Source organism: Neolamprologus multifasciatus, chromosome 3, assembly GCF_963576455.1.
Source record: "Neolamprologus multifasciatus chromosome 3, fNeoMul1.2, whole genome shotgun sequence".
In the NCBI taxonomy this organism is placed as follows: domain Eukaryota; kingdom Metazoa; phylum Chordata; class Actinopteri; order Cichliformes; family Cichlidae; genus Neolamprologus; species Neolamprologus multifasciatus.
The window spans coordinates 31,488,814-31,512,788 of record NC_140441.1 but is presented as its reverse complement, the minus strand read 5'-3'; the positions used below and the strand labels follow the sequence as shown (position 1 = coordinate 31,512,788).

The 23,975-nt window shown below is 37.9% G+C and overlaps 2 protein-coding genes across 5 annotated transcripts; one reads left to right on the top strand and one right to left on the bottom strand.

Moving 5' to 3' along the window:
- Window positions 1–5,594: 5,594 nt before the first annotated feature.
- On the bottom strand, window positions 5,595–11,702 carry LOC146522575 (myelin-oligodendrocyte glycoprotein-like). Its single transcript, XM_085151896.1, has 5 exons — window positions 11,033–11,702; window positions 9,402–9,779; window positions 9,163–9,255; window positions 8,185–8,294; window positions 5,595–8,077 (listed from the first exon to the last, which is right to left on the bottom strand). The coding sequence occupies exons 1-5, from the start codon at window positions 11,118–11,120 to the stop codon at window positions 8,057–8,059; spliced, it is 690 nt and encodes a 229-aa protein (XP_085008022.1). The 5' UTR covers window positions 11,121–11,702; the 3' UTR covers window positions 5,595–8,056.
- A 1,836-nt stretch (window positions 11,703–13,538) lies between these two features.
- Window positions 13,539–23,122, top strand: LOC146522574 (Fc receptor-like protein 5). Of its 4 annotated transcripts, none has more exons than XM_085151871.1 (6): window positions 13,540–14,399; window positions 15,426–15,686; window positions 16,654–16,902; window positions 17,089–17,217; window positions 19,193–19,264; window positions 21,742–23,122. In XM_085151871.1, exons 1-6 carry the CDS (start codon window positions 14,369–14,371, stop codon window positions 21,792–21,794), a joined length of 795 nt encoding a protein of 264 aa, XP_085007997.1. In that variant the 5' UTR covers window positions 13,540–14,368; the 3' UTR covers window positions 21,795–23,122. The 4 variants fall into 4 exon arrangements, 3 of the variants coding, with proteins under 3 accessions (XP_085007997.1, XP_085007971.1, XP_085007986.1); XM_085151860.1 differs by having other exon boundaries at window positions 13,541–14,399; window positions 21,739–23,122; XR_014872456.1 differs by having other exon boundaries at window positions 13,539–14,399; window positions 17,089–19,264; window positions 21,739–21,788.
- The last annotated feature ends 853 nt before the right edge of the window (window positions 23,123–23,975 follow it).

Sequence of the window (23,975 nt, the reverse complement as noted above, 5' to 3'; positions counted from 1 at the left end):
ATTAGGCAAAGGGGATGTTTAACCTCACTGAACTTCTTCATTTGGCCAAAGACTAAGATAGCTGGTTTACTAACACACTCTTTATATTTACACATATTTTAAAATAGCCTAAGCTAAAATGTAACTGCACATCCTCCATAGAGTGATGAACATTTACTTTATTTCAGCTCTCATACTCCCCTCTTACAGAATAATATATTGTATATATTAGATTGTAATTTAGACATGACATTCAGAGTTTAATAAATATTCCATAGCTTCACTTCATTGTAATACACTTATTGGTAAAGACAGTACACATTTGAAATTTGTGGTATCGAAGATGAAACTGTGACATACATCCTCCACAACTAGGTTTACAAAGCCGCTCTGACACTGTGAGCTCACCAACTCTGTGCACCATTATTGAGCCAAATGTGTGAAAAGTCAATCATGTGTGTGTGAGCATCTGTTTTTGCATTTTATAAATAGATGTAGCAACAAACCGATTAGCCTGTGATGTTTTACTTCAGAATTTTAGAGGAAGCACGCCTCTGTATTTCATATGAATTCACATGAGACTCATTTAAATGCTTTATAATAAATGATTTGAATAGCTGTACAAAAAAAGACCATTACAAGTTTGTTTACCACAGAAGCTTACTTTGTGATTACTATGTTACTATGATTATTTTTTATAGTTATGGTTTCAGTCTCATGGTATTAGTCTTCATTTTTCTCCTTAACTCAATAAGTTTTGGTTCATTTTTGATTCACTTGAGCACATTTAGACATTTACCTACAAAATGCTGATTTAAGTTAGTGTGTAAACTCACTGCTGGATGGCAGTTAATTGTACTGAACTGACTTCTGTTTTATTACCCCTCCCAACGTAAGCACATAATTGTAGCTATGGGGTCCTCTGTAGGACACACATGTATTAATCAGCCAGGAGAGATCAGAAGCATTAAATTTAGACTGTTCCCATAATGGCTGCAGCTGACTGGTTGGCATGTTTCTGCCTCTGGAGTCACAGACCATAGTCTGTTTTTTACAGACTATATTTGAAAAACATTAGCAATAGTAATAAATCAGGAAATTTAAAAAACAAAACAAACAAGCAAAAAAAACCCAGATGTGTCAATTAAACATTTCGTATGTTTCCCCCCATGCGTATAATTTATAAAAATAAAATAAATAACCCATAACAAATGCTTACTTTACCTTTAAATAGTGATGTGATGTGGAATGAAGTGAATGTTAATTAGTCGTTTCTTGGTTTATGGGGTAAATATGACACAAAGTTGTTTGGTGGCAAGAAACCATTTAGTATTAATAACTAGAGCCTGGCTGCTAAATCTACACTGGAATCAACAATTATTATGGTGAATAAACGAAAAATGTAATAAAGGAGTAAAGAAGAGACAAAAGGAACAGTCTTAAAATATAAGTGTTGATGTTGCATCGCTGGTCCACTAGAGGGCACTCTGCAACTTGCCATAAACACAAACCATCTGAATCATGCAGAGCTCTCTTGTTTGTTGGCGGTGGTTAGTGGTATGCCCATACGTAGGTCTTAAGCAGTTGTGGGTGCTCCAAGGCTCTGTCCTGAAAAGTTGTTTGACTTTGGGATCTGCTTGAACAAACTCAGTTTGTGGAATAATAAGAGGATGTTTTTAATACAATATTGTCAAATTAAAAAAAGAAAGGTGTTGAGACTTTATCGCAGTTAAATACATAATTTATTTCCAATACAGCTTTTTAATAACCCCCCTGAGTCCATGTTTGGAGTAGAAGCCTGATTTGAAGCAGCAATGACTACAGCAAGACAGCTCCCCAGAAAACAGAACCAGCTTTAACCCTAGTCCGATTTGCACACTTTTAGACCTCTGTGTTACCACCATGAATTGTAAATACAATGAGGCCATGGATTTGCCATGGGCTCCCCCATTTTACCTATTGTAGCCAACCTTTACATGGAGAAAGTGGAAAGTAAAGGTTTTTTAAAAGGACAGCACCAAGCTGCTGTTGCAGGTATGTGGATGCCACCTGGGTCACAATCAAAACCTAAGAAGTAGAAGCCTTTACTGTTCACATCAACTCAGTGGATAGAAATATAAAGTTTCCCAGGGAAGATACAAAGGATAACAGTTGCAGATTGAGGAGAACAGAAATCTCAACACTGAAGTTTACCAGAAGCCTCCACACACAGAGCAGTACCTCCTCTTTGACTCCCACCACCCTCTGGAACACAAACGTGGACACAAACTGCAGTGTGTGCAGGGAATCATCAGCTCATCGACAAAGGCTTTCCTGTGTCATGGTCTGGCTGATTCAGGCCTCTTGATGGACTGCCTAATCTAAGGATAATATGTGGACTTGTTGAGTTTACTACCACTGGGACCCAGTGTATCCAGATCCCAGGGTATCTGAGTCATGCATCAAACATTTTATAGATACTCTGTTTTGAGTTTAAAGTTGCAGTCAGCGACAAGCACCTGACTCTGGTTTGTGTGGTCTGACATATTTAAAACCATTTTGCCTATTTTCTATTTAAGGTCTTTAGGAGGTGGTTGTGGGCAGTTTTTAGGTTTCATGTTAAATACTGTTGTTACCCTGTTTCATTAGGGTCCAAACTGAACTGATAAAGTTGAATTAGTTTTAGAAAATATTATTTATATAAATCAAAGAAATAGTTCAATAGGAAGTGCCCATAGTTTAAGCACCTTGAAGCCACTGTTGTTGTGATTTGGCACTATATAAATAAAAGCGACTTGAATAGAAATGATTTGATTATGTACTCTACTTGTGTGTGTCTAAGTGTTCTTATTTCCCTTCCTACACATTGCAATGCCACAAAATTCAGAGCTCTGCCTTACACGTCCAGTGTGGATGTTGGGTGCGATCACTTTGTTCCTGCTCAGCTGCATTAAAGCTGTCATGTCTGGGCCTCTTCTACCTCATCTCCTGACAGCAATACGTCTGAGTCATCTCCCACAATTCTGAGTAACATCCTTCATGCCTCCCTCAGCTTTTTCCTTCCTGACATATGGAGAGAAGTTGAAAATTGGAGTTTTATTTTCACTTTCACTTTGTCCTTCTCACATGAAAAAGAATAGGTTTCATGAAATATACTAAATGTTAATTAGTCATTTCTTTGTTTATGGGGTAAATATGATACTCAGCGTTGTTTGGTGGCAGGAAACCATTTAGTATTAATAACTAGAGCCTGGCTGCAATCAGAATCTACACTGGAATCAACAATAATAATGGTGAATAAACGAAAAATATAATAATGGAGTAAAGAAGAGACAGAAGGAACACTCTTAAAATATAAGTGTTGATGTTGCATCGCTGGTCCACTAGAGGGCACTGTGTAACTTGCCATAAACACAAACCAGCTGAATCATGCAGAGCATATGTGTAACCCAGGACTTGTTGTGACAATAAAATTATATAGCTAAAAATTTCTACTAAAAATTAATTAACAAGCATTTTAAATGAAAACAAAATTATGTGATCCCCGATTAGCTTCTCTCTTGTTTGTTGGGGGTGGTTAGTGGTATGCTCAGGCTTCGGTCTTCAGTAGTTGTCCATGGCTCTGTACTGAAAATCTGAGTTTGACTTGAACTCAGTTTGTGGGATCATAAGACGATTTTTTCTGCAATTTTGTCGAATTTTTAAAAAAAAAGAAAAAAAGAAGAGGTGTTTAGACTTTATCCCAATTAAATGCATTATTTATTCTAATACAGCCTATTAATAATCCTCCTGAGCCTATATTTGGAGCAGTGTTGGGACTAACGCGTTATTAAGTAACGCGTTACAGTAACTACGTTATTATTGTGGTAACGAGCACGGTAACTAGTTATTATGCCAAAATCAGGAACGCGTTAGTCGTTACTGGGATTTAGATAGGGTCGTTACTCGTTACTTCGTGTGGTGGCTATCGCGGAGCTTCCACAGATTCTGTAACATTAGCAAGTGGTGGAGGCAGCAGGTGGATGAGGGAAAGGGGACGCAGAAGGAAAAGAGACCTGAGGCGGCCGCCGGTCCAAGTGTGAACTGAACTTAAGGTAAGAAGTTATGACCTGCAGTCTATCTGGGTCAGATATAAACCAAGTTTAGGTGGAGTTTATTTTTGTTATTCTGACTTTTTCCGTACTGCGTACTAGCTAGCATGACGGAGTTTCTATACAGCTGGGTGGGTGCTATGATGTTAACGATGTTAAACTTTATTTTGTTCATAAGTTATTAGAGTTGCCAACCGTCCCGTCTGGTATTCAGAGAAAATATTACGCGTTTCTTATTGAGGTGAAAAGGAACAGTTTGTCCCGGACTTCAGCTACAATGAAAAAGACACAAAGCTGGAGTTATTCTGTGTCTTTGCTGCACAGCTGCCTCTTCTTCTTTCATTCTCCCCCCTCCCTCTCCTGTTTCTACTTCAATCATGAAAACTGATCAATGATCAGCTGATCAGCTCTCTTGTTTGTTTATCACCCACTTTGCGCCAGAAAGAGGAAACCAGCCGATGTCGCGTTAAACAACAGCAGCACGTTTAAGCTTGATCAGCTGTTGTTAGAATTGATTTAATATTAATTTCTAGTATCAGCTGATGTTTGTTGGAGCCACAGCTGCAAAAAAGCTGCTGGTCATGATATCGGTTTGGTTATCTGGTGAGAGGGAAACATGAAGATGAAACCAGGAGATGTCCTTACTGAATAATCAGAGCTGGACAGGTGATGGAGAAACAGGTTTATCTTTTAGGTGACATAAATGAGTTGAAGGGAAGTTATGAACTGTTTCTGAGAGACAGATAACCCCAGGATCCTTTTTTAGGTAGCTGACAGCTGGTAACTGTGCAGGTGCGGATCTAGCAAAGTTTTGCCAGGGGGGCCAGGTAGGGCATTAACAGGGAGAGGGGGGCACAAATAAATACTTTTCTTTCTTATTCTCATTTAAAATGTCTAGCTTTTAAAAAATAATTATCTGAATCTTACAACAAACGATTGATAGATTGATGCATATATACCATCAAAACAGTGTACATCACTGTCACAACAGCGTTTGTTTTCATTCAAAGGCTTTATGATTTTTCCTATAATGGCAGGCCGGTCTCTAGTCAAAACGCCCGGGCCGATTTTTTGTCCCAGTCCAGCCCTGTATGCAGCTCATCTGCAGTCTGGTGTTACCTACATCTTCCTATTCAGAAGGCAGAATTTCCGAGTTCTGAGTACAATCAAAAGCACCACGACTGCAGTTTTTGTGTTGGATGTAAAAGGCGCACATGACGCTGTGACGTAGGCTAGAATCATGGCAGGGGTCAATGATGGTCCAGGCGTGGGATTTCTCTCGTGGAAATATGCACATTATCTTTTCCTTTCTATTGGTAGGTGGCACAGTGCACTTGTGGCAAGTAAGCAAGCTAGAAGACTGGCAAAGTTGTGGAAGCAACACATTAACAAGAGAATTCTGAGTAAAACCAAAGTTACTTTCCCTAGTAACTAGTTACTTTGAAAGTAACGAGTAACTTGAAGTAACTGAGTTACTTTTGATAGAAGTAACTAGTAATGTAACTAAATTACTATTTTAAAGTAACTTACCCAACACTGATTTGGAGTAAGTCTTTTAAGTTATCATCTGAACTCCATATTATTCTGTACTGGCCTGATTTCAAGCAGCAATAACTACAGCAAGACAGCTCCCTAGAAAAAAGATCCAGCTTTACCCCCAGTTAGATAGGCACACTGTTAGACCTCTGTGTTACCACCATTAATTGTAAATACAATGAGGCCATGGATTTGCCATGGGCTCACCCGTGTCACCTATTGTAGCCAACCTTTACATGGAGCAAGTGGAAAGTAAAGGCTTTTAAAAGGGACAGCACAAAGCTGCTGTTACAGGTATGTGGATGCCACCTGGGTCACAATCAAAACCTAAGAAGTAGAAGCCTTTACTGTTCACATCAACTCAGTGGATAGAAATAAAGTTCCCCAGGGAAGATACAAAGGATAACAGTTTGCTATTTCTGGAATGTGCTTTGCACATTGAGCAGCAGGGAAACCTCAACATTGAAGTTTACCAGAAGCCTCCACACACAGAGCAGTACCTCCTCTTTGACTCTCACCACCCTCTGGAACACAAACTTGGAGTAATCAGGACCCTACAGCACTGAGCAGAAAATGTTCCCTCTAAGCCAGATGAGAAAGAAAAGGAACACACACATGTAAAGAAAACTCTTAAAACATGTGGAAATCCCAATTGGGCTTCCATCAAATCATCAAAGATGCACAGAAAAGAAGATCAGGGAAGACAAATGGTTTGAAAGAGGCCATCTATGTCTACTGTGAAAGGCCATCCTTGAACATAGACACTAACTGTTTGCTACCTATAATCCAGTTTTGAGACACATCTCAAATGTTTAAGAAAATTAAAGAATTCCAGTGGCTTTCATGACTAAAAAAAAATCTAAAAAAACCCAAAACGTTTGTGCACAGTTTTTTCTGTTTAACATCTTTCAACCGTGAAGTAAGTGCGTAAAATCAAACATACATAAACATATACCTTTTTAATAACACCCCGGCCTATGTTTGGAGAAATAGATCCACCTAAACTCCAGATACACATATAAATTATTCCGTTTTGGCCCAAATTAGAAAGCATTACAACGTGATGAAGCAGTTAGTTTTTATGTCTGGATTGGCTGCAAACATAAAATTTATACAGAATCACAGAAAGGAAATCAAAACAATAAGGGGATATGATGAAGCACGGTGGATGTGAAATTTCACCCAACAGATACGTTTACAGTTTCAATGAAAAAGAAATCTACTACAGATTATGATGGAAGGTGTAATTCTTTGTAGATGATAAATTAGTTTCTGTGATATCTTTATAATTCAGTACCGTCATAGAAGAAAGCATAAAGCAGCCTCTGCTCACTGATGCCATAAGCTAACACAGTGCTATGACCTATGTGCTGACTTCACATTACTCATCCATGATTCCCCGATGCTAACACAACATAAGATGCCTATCATGTGATGTAACAGCTGAACTCCAGAACAGATTTTAATCACTGAATATATGACGCAAACACACTGCAGTCACTTGGAAATGCACTTTATGTGGCTATTTTTTGCTGCATGAAACCGAATAAACACTGTTTCAAATATCACATAAATTCATTTGAAAGTGCAGGAGTGACAAGAGTTTCAAACTTCAAAAATCAGAACAATCGTTAAAAAAAAGACCATTTTTTAAAGAATTTAAATATGAAGAAGCTCAAATAAACAGAACAATAAATATTTAACTTTGATGATATTGGCTCTTTTCTCCATAAATATAGCTGCGTGGCTCAAAAGCCCATTAATTGTCAGTGTTAAGTAACTGAAAAGCACTTTAAAGTTCAGAGGATGGAAAAGTTCTTCCTTATAAAGGAAACATACCTCTAAAATGACATCCAAATACTGAAATCCTAAAACTGATACAAAAAAATTGTCCCATAAACAATGTGTCATTATAAGAAAACTAAGAGATGAAAAACCACCTACAGCTCCAGGCTGTCTCAATACATTACTGCTGGATTTGACTCTTTAAAAAAAACACAAACACAAAACTCCCCTCAGTTCCCACCAATCCTCAGTTTTTCATATATCCTGCAAGTGTGTATATATGCAAAACACTGAAGTCACATTATATGTAGTGCAAAGTTATGTGAATAGAGCTAAATCTTTCCTTGTGACCAAAATAACTTAACATAAAAGTAACAAAAACAAATTCAGCTTTAGTGTCGACATGTAAAACACAAAGTGCTGCAACACGTCACTTCAATAGATTTAAAGTAACCGTATACTCTGAAGCCAGAGGTCAACATCACCTGACCAATCACTGAAGGCATGGTCATGATTTAGAGTTAAAGTTCATTTGGGTCCAAACAGATTATGGGACGAGTCCACTGTGTCCAGAAGAGGCTGGAAGAGTTAATGATTCGAATCTTCACACACATATGAAAGATCCGCAGGTACGTAGGCAGCACTCTTCTCTGTTAACAGTTCCAATGCGCCCTTGCACAAAGCAATTAGATTGGAAGTTTCTTGATCTGCAGAAAGATTTTTTTAAATTATTTTTGTGCAGAGTTTTAACTGTTTCAAATCTTTCAAACGTGAAGTAAATGCATAAAAACAAATATTTAAGACTTTAACATACTTCTGCTTTTTGTGACTCTGTGATCAAACATCCTCCGACTGCGAAGCACAGAAGAATAAACACACAGAGAACCACAACTGGAATCAGTCGGCACCGCTCGGACGAAACACCTGCCAGGAAAAACCAAACAGAGATGAGACCAACTGTAAATGTAAACATCTTTATATTTCAATATTTTATTGATATAATTTTTATGGCTAATCATCAGAATCAGAATACTTTATTAATCCCTAAGGAAATTATATGAAGTGTAATTTTTGGTAGACGATAAGTTAGTTCCTGTGATATCTTTATAATTCAGTACAGTCATAAGTCATAAAGCATAAGGCAGCCTCGGCTGCACTTTTAGATAAAACACTGATGTCATAAGCTAACACATAGCACTGCTATTTGCTGACTTCACATTCTCATCCACCCATATTATGGGTACCGATATAAGATAACAATGATCTTATATTGGTATATTGAAACTGTCTTAATAGTAGTAGAATCATAAAATCACTTTCTTTTTCAGTCCACCAGATCATGTTGTTGACTTTTTTGGGACATTTTTTGTGAGGTCAGCAAAGGTGGAGATAAACTGTATTATTTGACAATGATGAGATAAAGATTTGGGACATGGATTTGCAAAAGACCTGCATCTGTACTACAATGTGGAAAGCAAAGGCTTTTGTTACAGGCTTAGATCTAGCTGTGTGACAGTGTTACAATGATGAGAGCTGCATTAAATTTGGCATGCATAGAGGTCTGCTCATTTTCTCGCAGAACACCGGCGACCGCTGCCTTACATTCATAATACATGTACTCGTGTCGTAGTCCACACACGTATTCAGCTAAATTGGATTAATATGAATGGTTCAGTGTCTCAGGCACTTGCAACATTTATGGTAGGTTCCACATGACCCAAGAGCAAAAAAGTGCTGATTTCAAGACTTTTTCATATTCTCTGTTGGGTGTATGATGGTCTCATGTTCTCACCTTTATTATCTATCTCTTCATTTAAATCAGGAACATGGAAATTTTCAGGATCCAGTTGTGTCTCTGTGGTCGCAGTTTCAGTTAAACTTGGGTCTGAAAGAACAAAATAAATTAAATAAAAATATGTATTTATCATCTGTAAATTAGCTGATATAACTAAAGTCATTGGTCTTATAGGTTTTTAATACTTTTGAGAAAAAATAAAGTGAGAAAAAAAGGATTTTATCAGTCTGACTCACCAACAATCAGACGAACAATTGAAAACCTTGTTTGACTCTTTAACTTCGGGATGAAACATCTGTATCTTCCTTCATCTTCTAGTGTCACATTAGTGATTCTTAGTGAGATGTTTCCATCTCTCAGGCTGTCTGTGAACAACGCCGTCCTCCCGATGTACGATGGGAGCTTCATGTCGGGGACCTCGTGGGCATCTCTGTAAAGATGAACATATTCCACTCGGCTGAGCCGGTCGTTGGGGTCAGGACGGAGGTCCGGCTTTGACCACTCCACCGTCAACCCCGCCACGTTAAATGCTGGTTCCACTTGACAGGGCAGGATGACATCATCACCTGGAGCTGCTACAACAGGCTGAAGGGATCCAACCACGTGTAACTGACCTGAGGGACAAAAAGGGAGATTTTAAATCTGTCTGGTGGCAGATTTAAATCAAATCAACATGCAACCAAATAGGCCTTGTTTATATAGCACTTCTCAGACAAATCAGATGCTATTGAAAGAGCTTTTCAAGTGATTAGGACGCCCTCCTACAACAGTCATGTTTCTGATTCATGTTTTAGATAACACCAGGCCTATAACTGTTCACTTTTCTTCTTAGTGAAGTGAACATATCATGAATTAACAACACACACACACAAAAATCTTTGTGGAATCTGTCTTGGCATTTATTTAATCTCAATGTTGCTCAGTTGCTCCTAAATTCCAACCAAACACTGGCCCAGTCCCATCTCCACCTAAAGTCTAATCACTAAGGCCTAATCACTTAATCCTCACAGACTTAACTGACTCAAGAGGCAATTGACATAAGACCTTGAGGGTTCAAATCACACCTCTGGTATAAGTACAAAATCTCATGCAGTTATACTTATATATGGTATAGAAAACATAATGTGTTCCTAAGATTTAAATAGGCCAGTGGTACCCAAGTTATAGTAATACAGATTCCAATTCTTTGAGCCTATCCCAGCTAAACAAACTGCTAATGAAAAGGTTCGAGTCAAACATGCAGTCTTAGTATTTCTTCTTCTAACCATGCAAGTATGTAAGTTCATTAAAAAAAAGAAAAAATCCAATACACTTTTCATTCATCAATTTTCATTTCTTAAGGGAGTGATTATGACAGATGAATAATTTATTGGTTATTCAAAAGAAAAAAAGTGAACCAACCAAATATTTTTAATGAAAAACAAAATCAACAGAGATTTCTGGACAGTGCTTTATATCAGTTCAATTCAGCAAATATATTTTTCAGTGATTTGTATTACGAGGGTAAGATTTGACCAATCAAATCCAAGCAGCCTACTGCCACCAAATATCAATAGAAGTAAACTGAAACGTTACACACAGACATCACAGCATCTAACGTCATTAGTATCAAAGATGCTGACATGTTTACTTTTTTATCTCCATAGAAATTAAAGGGATTGTCTCAGTCATGTTTATTTAATTGGCTACGATAACAGTACAGCCGCATAAGTCTGACAGGTCTCTAAGAGCGCTACATACGAAAACACTTCCATAACACACACACACACACACACACACACACATACATATATATATATATATATATATAGTAGTAATAATATTTGGCTGCAAAGCAAGGATACCTTACATGTACTTTAAAGCTTACCTTGAGCAAGCCTGAAGACAAAAAGGAGCGGAAAGACGACTATTAGAGTTGAGATAGAAATCCTGTAACTGAACTCTCCTACGCCCATTTTAATATGACAGTAATGCAGAAAATAATTAAAGCATCTTGAAACCAGCTTAATATAAGTCTGATCACGAGCTATAAATACATGAGGGGCGTGTCCTAACAGGTGAATTCCCCAGAAACACGTGCTTTTAACGTGATTAATTGTACAGTATCAAACTTGTGTAAATCAAATGGAGAAAGTAGTGAATATTTATCTCTACTTTTACTGAACTTGAAGTTTGAGAAAGCGAAAATTTAACCAAACATGGGTGAATATAAAAACCAAACTTCCTAAGCAGCTGTGATATCACAGAGAAGAGACTCACCTGTTCGGATCGCAGATTTGTAAATTCACGGTGACCATCGGATTCTCGGAGCAGTGTTTATAAGAAAACTACTTTATTTGGTAAAAGAGAGAGACCGTGGAGCAGCTGCTGCCTCGTTGGTAAAATGAAAGTAAAAAGATCAGAGGAGCGGCAGCAGGGATGGGGGAGGTTACGAAATCAAACACCTCCGATCCTCATTTTTAGTGAACAACAGCGGGCAACAACTGAATGAAGTAGCTGCTGAAAGGATCAACATGCAAAGGCCTCACATGGTCCAAGAATGAGCTCCCCTGCCTCCACCGAATCTGTATATGTGTGCAGTTTGTCTTTCCTCCTGGATGCAGATTTATTTGCTTTTATTTGTCTATGTGATAAATACAAACATGCTGCCAGTTAAACATCAGTGCATCACGGTGTTTATTTGTCGGTATCACCTTGTGTTCAAACATCCTGGTCAGCTGGGCCTTTTCCGTCTGGGGTTAAATAGAAGTTGTGGATTTCCACTTTCATAGAAGCTCTGCTTTTTCAACCTGGCTGGGATGTGAGAGTGTGTGGTTGCACGTCTCTGTGTGTTAGCTTTATGTTAGGCTGGCATCCAGTAAAATCTCACCCAGTTGTGAGCTTGACTTTCTAAAGCCCACCCTGCAGGTTCAAACTGGACTTTAGAGGAACTGGTACAGATTCAGCACAGATTCAGCACAAACCACATCTGTACACGTTAACACTAGATTTACTAAACCTGCCAGGGAATTTTGTTTTGGAATTTTTGTGTTCACAGTTGGTAGGTATGGCCACAGGCTAGATGATTTGGAACTGTACAGTTTATACTTGTAGATGTTTTAAAATAACATTATTATCTGTTATATACACACCATTCTGCATTTCATCAGTAGCTATTATTCATCTCTGACTCTCTTCCACAGTGTGTCTGTGTCTCAACTTCTTCCGCCAACCCCAGCTGGTCATGTCAGATGGCTGCCCCTCCCTGAGCTTGTTCTGCTGGAGGTGTCTTCCTGTTAAAAGGAGGGTTTCTTTTTTCTTCCCACTGTTGCCAAGTGCTGGATCATAGCGGTCAGCTGATTGTTGCGGTTTTCTCTGGGCTATTGTAGAGTCTTTACAATAAGAAGCATTTTGAGATGACTGTTTTTGCAATTTGGAAAAATATAAAAAAAAATTGTAATTGAACTGAATTATCTGCTAAAGTATGACTGCACATCCCACATGTTATTATGTAACCCACTGCTACGTAATAGTATATTATGTCAGTTAAAAGATAAAAGGAGCAACAGGAAGAATAAGACAACAAACATAGATGAAATCACAGAAAAGAGCTGTGGATGTTGGTATCTTTAATCTCTGAGATGAGTTTTTCTCCATAATCTCACAAATATGAGTAATCACTCATATTTCAAGTGAGGTTAGTTAAGTTATTTACTTAGTAACCTGAGTATAACCAATATTAGAAAAAAACGGATACATTTGGAGAGAAATTTGTCTCAAAAGTGTTAGAAAGTTGCATGATATGATCCTAAAGCTTAAATGGATGTTTACAAATGTGCCCAGTGATTTGTGTGTAACTTCTGAGGATCCGCACATGTGTGTAATGCAAATTTCTCCCCATAGATTTGGGCCAGCGACCTGTGTCTGGTGAGGTTAACATTTAGTTCAGATGTTGTAATGTCTTCACTAAATGTCTCAACCTCTACTTCATACATAAATATAACTCCACGTCTCCAGCAGTTTTGTCTGATCATCACCTGCTCTGTATCACAGCAGTCGCTGAATTGCTTCAGAAACAAGGCCCATGGACTGCATTGAGTCTTTTCATTGAAGAGTAATTAGATTCCCTTAGTTCCTGCTTGACTTTACTCTGTTAACTAGGTTCCCGTAAATACAGACTCAGCACACTTTGAAGCAATGGAGTAAAAGACGCTTTTGAAACACACCACACCGCCTCTGATGGAAGTTTCACTGCTGCTGCTGTGTTTTGCCTGGTATATTTCAGGTCTTGTACAGTAGGGTCAATAAGTGTCATGTGTTGTAAGACAGGATTTTTAAAATTGTATTCATATATATATATATATATATATATATATATATATTTATTTATTTCCAAGCAGCTTTACGTTGGTGTGTGTCGGCAGTTGTTGCTTTGAGTTGGATAGAGAGTTAAACAACTCTGCACACTCCCACACAGTAGGTTGGCGTTCTTTCAAACCTCTACGCATTTGTGTCAAGAGGGTTTCAGTTAGTTACAGAGAGATTCGTTTGAAATCGTACTGGTGAGAAAGCAAAAGTCTTAAGTTTTGATTGAATGGGAAAGGTGCCCAAAGTATCACTTGTAATAGTGAGCCTCATCAAGCCAGGCGCTCTGGGAATTTTGCTGGCAAACCCTGCGTTACAGTTACCTAATCAAGTTAAATCTGGAGTTTTTGGGGGCGCTGTGGGAAATGCTTTTAGTTGTGCCATTATTGAAAAACCAAACAAAAACAAAAAAACCTTTAGGGGATATCTGCTTTTCTTACCAAAGTCCTGCCAGTAACCTGACTCCCTTCCAAAGTCTTGTGACATGAAACCTGTTTTGCAACCTGCATGTGCAAACTGCACAAATCAACAAATGCAACTGTAATATAACAGTAACATACTTCCAGACATCAAAATAATTACATTTCTTCTCTAAGTTTTATGCAATGTTTGAAGATTGTTATGCAAGATTTAAGTTTTTCTGCATGAATCTCAGGGCTGTTTTGATTCAGGTCTAATACATTATTAATATACTTCAGGTCTTCAGGGTGAAGAACGTAAGCATTTTGCATTTGTGGTTTCAAAAATAAAACTGTGACATACATCCTGCATAATTGTCTTTTTCACTAAGTCAGCACTGAGGTGTGATGCAGCCCCTCCGAAACTCTTCAGTCTGAGAGTCGAACACCAGCCAAGCAGCATGGAGATCACAGCTCTGTGCACAATTATGGGTGAGTACTAGAATGTGTCAAGTCTCCGGTGAGTCTGTGTGTGGGCTTTAGGTTTTGGATTTAATGAACAGATGGGTTAATAGTTCAGCCTTTAATCTTTTCACAAAATTAAAGAGAAATCAAGTTTTTGTATTTCACATGAATTCAAACATACTTTACAATAAACTGTAAGCTTTGTGATTATTTGATATTACAAGGTAATTGTTACTTTATAATTGTTAAACCATCTTGCAAAACTGAGCAACTTTTACAAGCAAAAAGTTGCCTCATTGTTGCTAAACTTCTTACATTTTATTGCTGTCTGTGTTCAGTTTACAGTTTCAGTATTTTAATGTAGTTTCTAAATACAGAAGTTTTTGTTCATATTTAATTAATTTGAGTTAATTTACCTATGAAGTTGTTTTTAGATAATGAAGTGAAGTTAAGCAAATGTTAATTAATTATTGATGTGCTCATGAGGTAAATAATACAACAGACAATAAACAAAATAAAAAGGATTGCAGCTGAGCATTTAATTAGGGCATAAAACCGTATTTGCACTCTGGCATCCTGATACAGATCACATATTCACCCATAAAGAGCATCGTTCAAAAACCCCACATGTGTTTCATATGAAACCTTGTAACAGAAGATGCAGATGTATCTGTTTTGTGGGTAATATGTGAAGCTTTCATTACATATGTCACGTAACAGAGCAGCAAAGAGGAGACAAATGGTGTCAGTTGAGTTTCTTTTGATTTTACAGTGCATTGTTGTTTCATGAAACAGCAACTGGTGGAAACCATTTAGCATTATTAATTGCAAATACTCTACACTCATTTGGTTTCTGTTCACCCACGACAATGGAGGGAAGCACCTTCTCAGAGAATTTTCACAGAACAGATGCTACAGCAGCTTCAAGAGCAGCTAGACTCAGTTTTAGGTGGTGGTGGCTACCTTATAGCTCAAACCTTACATCTTTTATTGTAAAAGTATTTAATTGTTTTTCACCTTTCTGTTTGTTGTTTCTTTCTCTGTTTCTTTCAGCCACTTTGAGTATCTTTCCCAACAGATCTCAGTTCTTCAAGTACGATCCTGTTACACTGAGCTGTGGAGAGCTTAAAAACTCTAATTGGACAATAAAGAGAAACACGTCAACAAAAACAAATGAAGAGTGTTCCAAACACTGGGGTACAAAAAATGAATCAAACTGCTTCCTTCAAGATGCTTACCCATCAGACAGTGGATTGTACTGGTGTGACTCTGGAGCTGGAGCCTGCAGTGAAGCTGTCAACATCACTGTGACCGGTGAGTTTAAGTACTAAATTGAAGAGGCCGTCATTTGGATTTAAAGCCAGATTACAGATAGTTCTGTTTGCAGTTTTGATTGAAATATGACACCAACATGCTGGTGGGATGTTCAGCAGGTTTATGAAGTTTAGCATATTAAAATAGTGAAAATTTTCTAATTAGAATTAAGCACCAATCAACACAGATTTGGACCTAACAGAAAATGTCACCGAGTGGACTGAGGGTATTTAAATTAATGCATCAAATTTTAGGGAAATCCAACCAGTAACCGTTATAGTGGGTCACTTTATGTTAATGTTGTGTTATTACAGACTAATAACGTGATATTAAATATTAAATATGCACCATGAGAAGCCTGACATGAAGATTTGTTGAAACAGCTACAAACCTCATTTATGTTTTCCAGCCAAATGACTTCTTACCCATTGTCTGATATTAATGCTGACTCTCGCCTCCTGATAGCAAACAAGCAGATTCAAAAAACAGACTTTTGCTAAAATACAGAAAAGAGCATTATTATTGTTTTACTTCTTTAAATATCTAATATGAAGCTAGAACCTGCACCCTGTTAGCTTAGCATAAATCACTTAGTTCAAAATAAACAAAAACTTGTATCATGGGGTACAAGCATGCTAACCAGAGGGTGTAGTTCTGGAGTAACTAGGAGAAACATGTAAAGGGTAACTCAACACCTGCAGTTAGCTAAAGAAATTAGCATAAAATCTAATGGCTGACTCTAATGGGTTTTGAATTAAAGTACTGCAATAAGGGTCATTTAGATATTAGTGCATGGACAAAGCTTATTCGAAGCATGGCTAACAGTTAAAGCTTTTAGTTAATACCATAGCTTCGCATAATCAATAATTAGATGAAACGCTGGAGCTAGCTAAAATTATGAACAAAAAGTTATAAACTATTGACCTAAAAGTATGCTGATGATGGTTTCTGTCATGCTGTTGTTCAGGAGGCTCTGTGATCCTGGAGAGTCCCGTCCATCCTCTGCAGGAAGGCGATGCTGCAACTCTGCGCTGCATGGATAAACAGGCTTCTTTTATCAACCTCCCAGCTGAATTTTATAAAGATGGCCTCCTCATCAGGAACAGCTCTACAGGAATCATGACCATCCTCAAAGTTTCAAAGTCTGATGAAGGTTTCTACAAGTGTACCATCTCTGGTAGCGGAGAATCACCGGACAGCTGGCTGTCTGTCACAGGTGAGAAGACTGAAAAGTAAAAAGGAAACTTTTTCACACAGTAGATATAACTTCTGTTTGAACATTTGTTGGTGCTTTTATTTGAGCGTAGCACAGAGATCACAGTCTACCAACGCGATAGCCCAAACTTGTTGTTGCGTTTGCATCAAGAACAAACTGTGGTTTCTGTTTTCTATTGTGTTTAAGCTGGGCGACCCAAATCTTTTCACTCCCCTCCTATGTATGTTGTGCTTCCTGTGGTGGGTGTCTGCCTCTCGCTGGCTGTGGTGTTGGTTGTGCTGGTGCTGCTGCTCTGCCTCTGGAGGAACCACAAAGGTCAGTCTGTTTTTGAAGTATATCTGTTAGCCACAGCTTTGCACTTACAGTCATATTCTTTAGTTACTGTAAACACACAGTTTATATCGTTCAATTTCTCATACAGAATCCCACCGCTAAAATCCAAAAGTGCACTGCTGGTTAGAGTGCCCTAAGTTTCCAATAAATTAAGGTAATTTACTTTATGAAACTATGTACATATTAAGATTATATTATAAGTTTCAAAGAGATTAACTGTTAGTTTTTCAGCGTGGCGATAAAGAGTCAGTTTATCTGTTGTTCTTTCGGCTGTCACCACAGCAGAACCGCGTACTTGATTTAGTAGACTTTTTCCCCTGGATGGCATTTCTGGCAGGGTTGTGTCACATCAGATAACACCATGCAGTTTCAAAGAGTCCGATTATGCAAATTTCCAGAAGAAAATTATATGTGCGTATTCATCGCATACAAGTATCAGCGCAGCTCTGCATACTGACCCTTTGTGGCTCTTTATTTAGTAAAACGAGAATATTGAAACTTAAAAAGTGATCGGACGTAAACAGTGTCTTTGATGCCTTTTTTAAATCTTGGTGCTAGATTTTACACTCTTAAGCTTAACAACCAATAAAACATTTTAAAAATTATGATACAATCTAAACAAAGGTGGCTGAGAGCGTCATTTCCCGCATAGTTTCTATTCATTTCTAGCCGACCAATTAACTTTGCCTTTCAATAGATAAAACAACAATCTTTCAGGTTTTAGATCCACCCAAATTTATTTTTGAACTTAAAAAAAGAAGACATCTTTTGCTCACAATATAAATATAAATGCACATTTTAAAAATGTGATTAAATCAATTTAAAATGATGATTTAATATTTCTTATGTACTGTTCATATACACTCAATGAACACTTTCTTAGAAGGGCTGTAATGAAACTGGGCTAGTCATTGGACTATTTTTGATTTTGCTGAGTGTTGATATGATTCTTAGTTATTATTTTCCACATCAAAAATGTGTTTTGCTGCATTTCGTTGTGGTTATTTTGGAAAAGCCATGTACTTTCGCTTAGTTCATATCTTCCCCCTTCTGATTAAAGATTTTGGGTCAATTGTTGGCACCAGACATGGTTTTAACACAGGCCTGTACATACATGAGCTGATATACTTAAAACACAGTGGTGTGACTAACGTAAAAAAGTATGAGTGCATCGTGTCTTACATATTCTTCTGTGTTATCAGCTGTTCGATCTCCTTGGTATGTCTTTGTGTTTCATGAGCTCACTGCAGATCTGATCTCTGTTTAGTCACTATTTGTATGATGAAAGTGTTGAAACTTGCTGCACAGAAACCGTTTATGTTGTATTTGTTTGATTTAGGTCAAAACAGAGGGCCTGTGTGAAAAAACACAATCAGAAAGTAATCGGGTCGTTGTTGATTCTGGTGTGTTTAGACATAACTGTAAGACCAAAAATAATACTTGTAGTATTAAACCATGAAACTATCAAACCCTCCCCCACACTTTTACAGGTTTATGTAAAGACTTCACTTGTTCTCCCTGTGTGGGTTTCTTTCGGGTAGTCCAGCTTCCTGCTCACACTGCAAGCCTTAACTGAACTTCCTCGTCTGTATCTGCAGGAGTTTATGCATCGCTGAGAGCTCATTGTTGGGAAACAGCATAAAAAAGCAGCAGATGTTTCCTGGTAAAACAGTCAGAGAGTGTCATGTAGAAGCATTCAGGTCACTGAAGACAAAAAACCTGGAAGAGCGCTACAGCTTTAAGAATCTAATTTTGATGAATCAACAGCAGGATTTACGTTACAAATGGTTTTCTGTGATGTTCTCTCTTTACTAAGCTGATCTATATTTAGTGATTTAACTGAACAAACTATATAAATGAGATCGATTACATGTAGCAGAGAGTTATATGTTTAACTTTATGGTCGAAAATCATATTTCCAAGCAGATGTTTAACAGTGAGAAGTATTGTGCTGCAGGTGAAACTGACCCTGATGTTTCCTACACTGATGTCACCATCGTACCGGAAGTGCAGCCAAAGAGTGACAAAGGTAAAAACACATGCAGAGCTCTTTTCCCACACGTACACAAGAGCCTGAAGCATATGTATGTTGTTTATATTACCTCAGTTTTTCCCTTTTGTGGAAAGTTATAAAAGTTATTATAAAGTTATTTGTGCTGTTATCTGGTCATGAGTGAAACTTCTTTGATCTTTGAGTCAAGTGTAAACGTAGCGCCTGCATGAAACTACGACCTCATTGTTTAATGACACAAGAGTATCAGTCGTTATCAAGGAAGCACATGAACAAGTTTCATTTTGTTAATTATTTATAGAGTCAGTGGAGTATCAACACATAATAAGATACAAACGATAACTAAACATAGAAAGAAGCAAATACAGGTGGGTGGCTCACAGGGGGTTCAGAGAGTTTTAAAAATGTGGTTTCACTTGTGGTCGGGGGGGATAAAACCAGACAGAGAGCACCCATGAGTAATAAAAATATAATCAAAATCTGTTGTGTTCCCAGATTGTCGCGTTTAATGACTTTTGGTTTCTATTTAAATGTTACTATGTTTAGTTTCTCCGGGTTTACTTCTGCCTGGTCTATGGGCATTGCTCATTACATTTTCCTGTGCTCCTCTCCTTGCATCTTAGTCCCCCCTACCATGAGGAGAGACTACTCATATTTGATATTTAGGGCCCTGATTTAAAGTCACAATATGACACAGTGTGGCAAGATAGTATACAGTGCTGTGCAAAAGTCCTGAGCTAACCTAATTTTTTTTATATTTGGTTTCCAAGGGGTCAGACTTCCCTGTAATCTTTCTCAAAGCGGTCTTGAGCAATAGTTCTCCAGGCTTTCTGAAGGTCTTTCAAAGATTTCTTTTGGACACTGGCTGCTTTTTCACTCTTTTTAATTTTTTTATTTATTTAAATTTTTTAGGGGAATGTGTTTTTTATTTGTTAAGCTACTTAACTCAACTATTAATTACTGAAGTATAAGGAACCTAACCCACTGATGTGTCAACACATAACAAAGGATTAGCAAAGAACACATTTTCAATTGCGTCTTTGTTGCACATAAATATTCCCATTTTGTCATCAGATTCTACAAAAATGCCAAAGATAACACCGTTTGAGAAACACTACACAGCATTTTTGCACCAACACGATGCTTCACAAAGAACCATTAGCCGAAAATCTTGGAAATCTCTGCACATTTACTCATGCCTCATCAGAATTGGTGTTAAGTGGTAGGGCTGCCATCAAGAACCCATTCTTAAGGTAGGAAAACAGGAAGTGATGGAGTGAATCCCAAATTAAAATATTTGGTTCAAACTGTCATCAGTATGTACAGAGGAGGTCATGAGAGAGGTACAGTGAGTGTCTACAGCCATCTGTAAAGCTTCCTCATGGTTTTTCATTTCACTTCAGCCAGTGTTTTGGAGATCTTGTCAAAACTGATGAAATTATGAATACAGAAAAAATACCATCAGGTTTTGATCCACAACATCTGAAAAACATCTCAAAGGCAGCAACTTCATTTTTCAGCATGGCAATGATCCCAAACACTGCCAATGCATTAGAAACAGAGTGTTCGAAAAACACACAAAGAAACACTGTAAGTCATGGACTCGCCTCCCTGAGCCCAGGCTTCAACATTGTTGAAGTACAGGGTCATATAAAGACAGACAACATCTAAAGAAGAGCTTTGAATGTCCTTCAAGAAGCCTGGAGAACTATTCCTGAAGGCGACTTAAAGAAACAAGAACGCTGCCTAAGAGAGTTCAGGCTGTGTTGAGGAATAACACAACCTTCAACTTTGTAAGACCTGTACAAGCTTTCATTGCCTAACATACTGTGATTCTATGTTTGCACGTTTCACTGCATCATTGCGTCCATGTTCCATGTAAGACAGGCTGAACTCTGTCCTCTCTCCTTTAAATGCATTTTAGGGATTTTTCACATGGAGGACTGACTTTACTTTCCGGTCATTGCTCAGCCTCCCTCAGCGCCTTGCATTTGGTTCCTCTACCAGGCCATGACTTGTCTTCATGACAGAAACACAGAAAAGTGGCTTATAAATGACTGCTGTGTCCTGTGCCATCACAGAAATTGTTTTAAATGTAAAGACTTACTGCATTTCCTATTATTGGTACACAAAGATCTTCCTTAATAATAATGTTAAAAATGTTTTAGCATCAAAATGTACGCAGTGCTTACGGTAAAAGTATTCATTATAAAGAATTGCCCATTACTACAAGTGAGTACTGATTCACTGCAACACTTCAGTGCTGAAGGTAGAGGCAGTCATATTTTAAGGGGGTGGGGACACCCCCTTCAGACTGTGTGAGAGTCACTGAAAAATGAAGCGTGAAACAAAGAAAGCCCACACATCTGTTCCCTGCCTGGTGTCACTGTAAGTAGATGTTTTAAAAATGTATAGCATGTGATGAAGTGTAGTTGAACTTTAATGTCTGCATGTTGTTAGTAGTTTAACAGTTTGCATCTTTGTGTCTTTAGCAGAAACAGATTCTGAAGCAACTTTCTATTCAACAATCAAACCAGCAGCCAGCTGAGCGGCGGCATCAGAGTCTGTGCTGGGATCTATTTTTGTTTCGTCTTCATGTATAAAAACTGTAAATGTAAACTGAGCCGAGTCCTGCTGCAGCTGAAGACCTGCTTGTTTTGCATGCACTGCTGTAAAATCATAGACTTTTGTTCTTAAACTATTTATTGTTTATTCTTTTTGTCATTTTTTTGCTTGTGATTTGTTTTTTATTAAATTTTTAATATAACTCATGAATAACAAACAAACACTTCCAGCTTGGCAGTTGAAGAAGTGGATGACAGAGTGCTCAGTTTCTGTTTTTCAGCGGTGTATTGAGTAACCTGTTCTACTGCTATGAATGAAGCTTGGAAAATAGAAAACTGGAAAATGTACTCCAGAATTACCCGACTGAGCCAGTCCCTTGCAATTTCTCGTCATAGTGTCTGCTTTCACGTGTACAAGTGAAACTTCCTTAATATGTTTATTATGTGTGGATCTGTTTATAGAAACTGAGCAGACAGGGACTTCCCACTAATTTACTCATGATTAGCTCACTTCCTGTTCCTTCTTCCCACTGTATCTGTTTTCATTCAGATACTCAGAGCTCCTCAACAGATCCTGTCAGGCTCTAATTATAACCAGGTTTTTAGAAATGTGGTTTTCATTTAATCATTGTTTCAACTGCATTTAAAACTATTCTTCAATTTTACCATTTATATCTTTAAATCACTGAATTTATGCTTTGTACTTCCCCCCAAACACTGACTCATCCACTGGTTTGCCTCAGGCTTCTCCATGTGAGAGGAAACTCAATCCACGTGTCCTAGAACTATCTTGTCATCATACTAATGGAAGCAAGTCATGACAAAGCATTTTTTCTATCGCATTGTTACCCTGTTTTTTTTTTTTTCAGATGCCAAGTTTCTGTCATTTTGTTATTTGACAGTGAGTGTGTCATATGCTAGTCAGGTGAATGTAAACTATTGTCTTGTACTTTCCTGGCTCTCCAAGAAAATGAATTATTATTTTAATAATAAAGTTTAACATTTAATTTAAAAAGGGCAAATTTGTGGTCTAAATAAATAAAATATATAAATATTGTTCTTCTCTTTAAATTGATTTGTCAGTACAAAGGACCACTTAATTGAATGAAAGAGCAAACACTCAGTAACAAAGTATTTTATTTTATTTGTATAGTACTTATTCTATTGTATTCCGGTGGCTGGTATGATTTCTATTTTTGTATAGTATGTTATTCTGTTTATGTTATTCTATTCTATTGTTTTTCTCTCCCAATTTTTACAGCTCTTGTACTTTCTGCCGTGTGGGTCTAATAAAGGTTTATCTTATCTCTTACCTTTCAGTCTGAAACCTCAGCTTGTGCAACATTTTAAGACAAAAACCAAACAAAAAGCAGATTTAATAATAAGTTCATTTATTTACGTGAAAAAGTGAGCTCTGCAATCTCAAAACACTATTTACTGAGGTCATTTCTAAGAGTTACACTGATTTTGACAGTATAAAGTCACATTTCTCACTCCCGCCACCTAGCGGGCCCCTTTTTTATTTGCCAAACATGATTCACTCATAGTGCTCTCTCTCCAATGTGTTCAAATGTTGTTCTTATCTTATTCGGAGTCTAAGGACAGAGTTTCCTGTGCAGATACGAAAAAGATCAGAAAACATGTCACATTAAAATCGGTTCTGATTAATTTTTCTAGTTTAAGATAAATGGCTGAGGTGGCAGGAGATCTTGACGAGAGCAAATATAAAAACTGGCTTCACAAAGGAGACTTTTGAAGTGGAATCTCCACTTACAATCATCGCTGCAGAGTGTGAAGTCGTTCTAAAATGGAAAACAACTCTGCCCCCTAGTCGTCAGTGTATTGGTGGTTCTTGGTGTCCGAGGCTGGGCGCTAAGGTATGTACCGGCTCACTCCTGGTGGCTGCTTGACAACACCTGTGCCTCAATCAGGCCCTCTGCCCTCTGGGCTTGCGGATTGGTTCACTCTGGCGCAGCTGGCTGCTGGTAGAGCCCGGGGGCATGTCACTGCAGCCCCCTCAGGCTTGTTCTCCGTGGCTGCTGGGTGACCCCTCGTTCGGGGGCTCTCCTCAGCTCTTCCCAGGAGGGTGACACAGTTGCCCCTCCAATTGTTAGTGTGATGCTGTTGTGTTTGTTATGTTGCTCTCTTTTTTGCTTCTTCTTTTT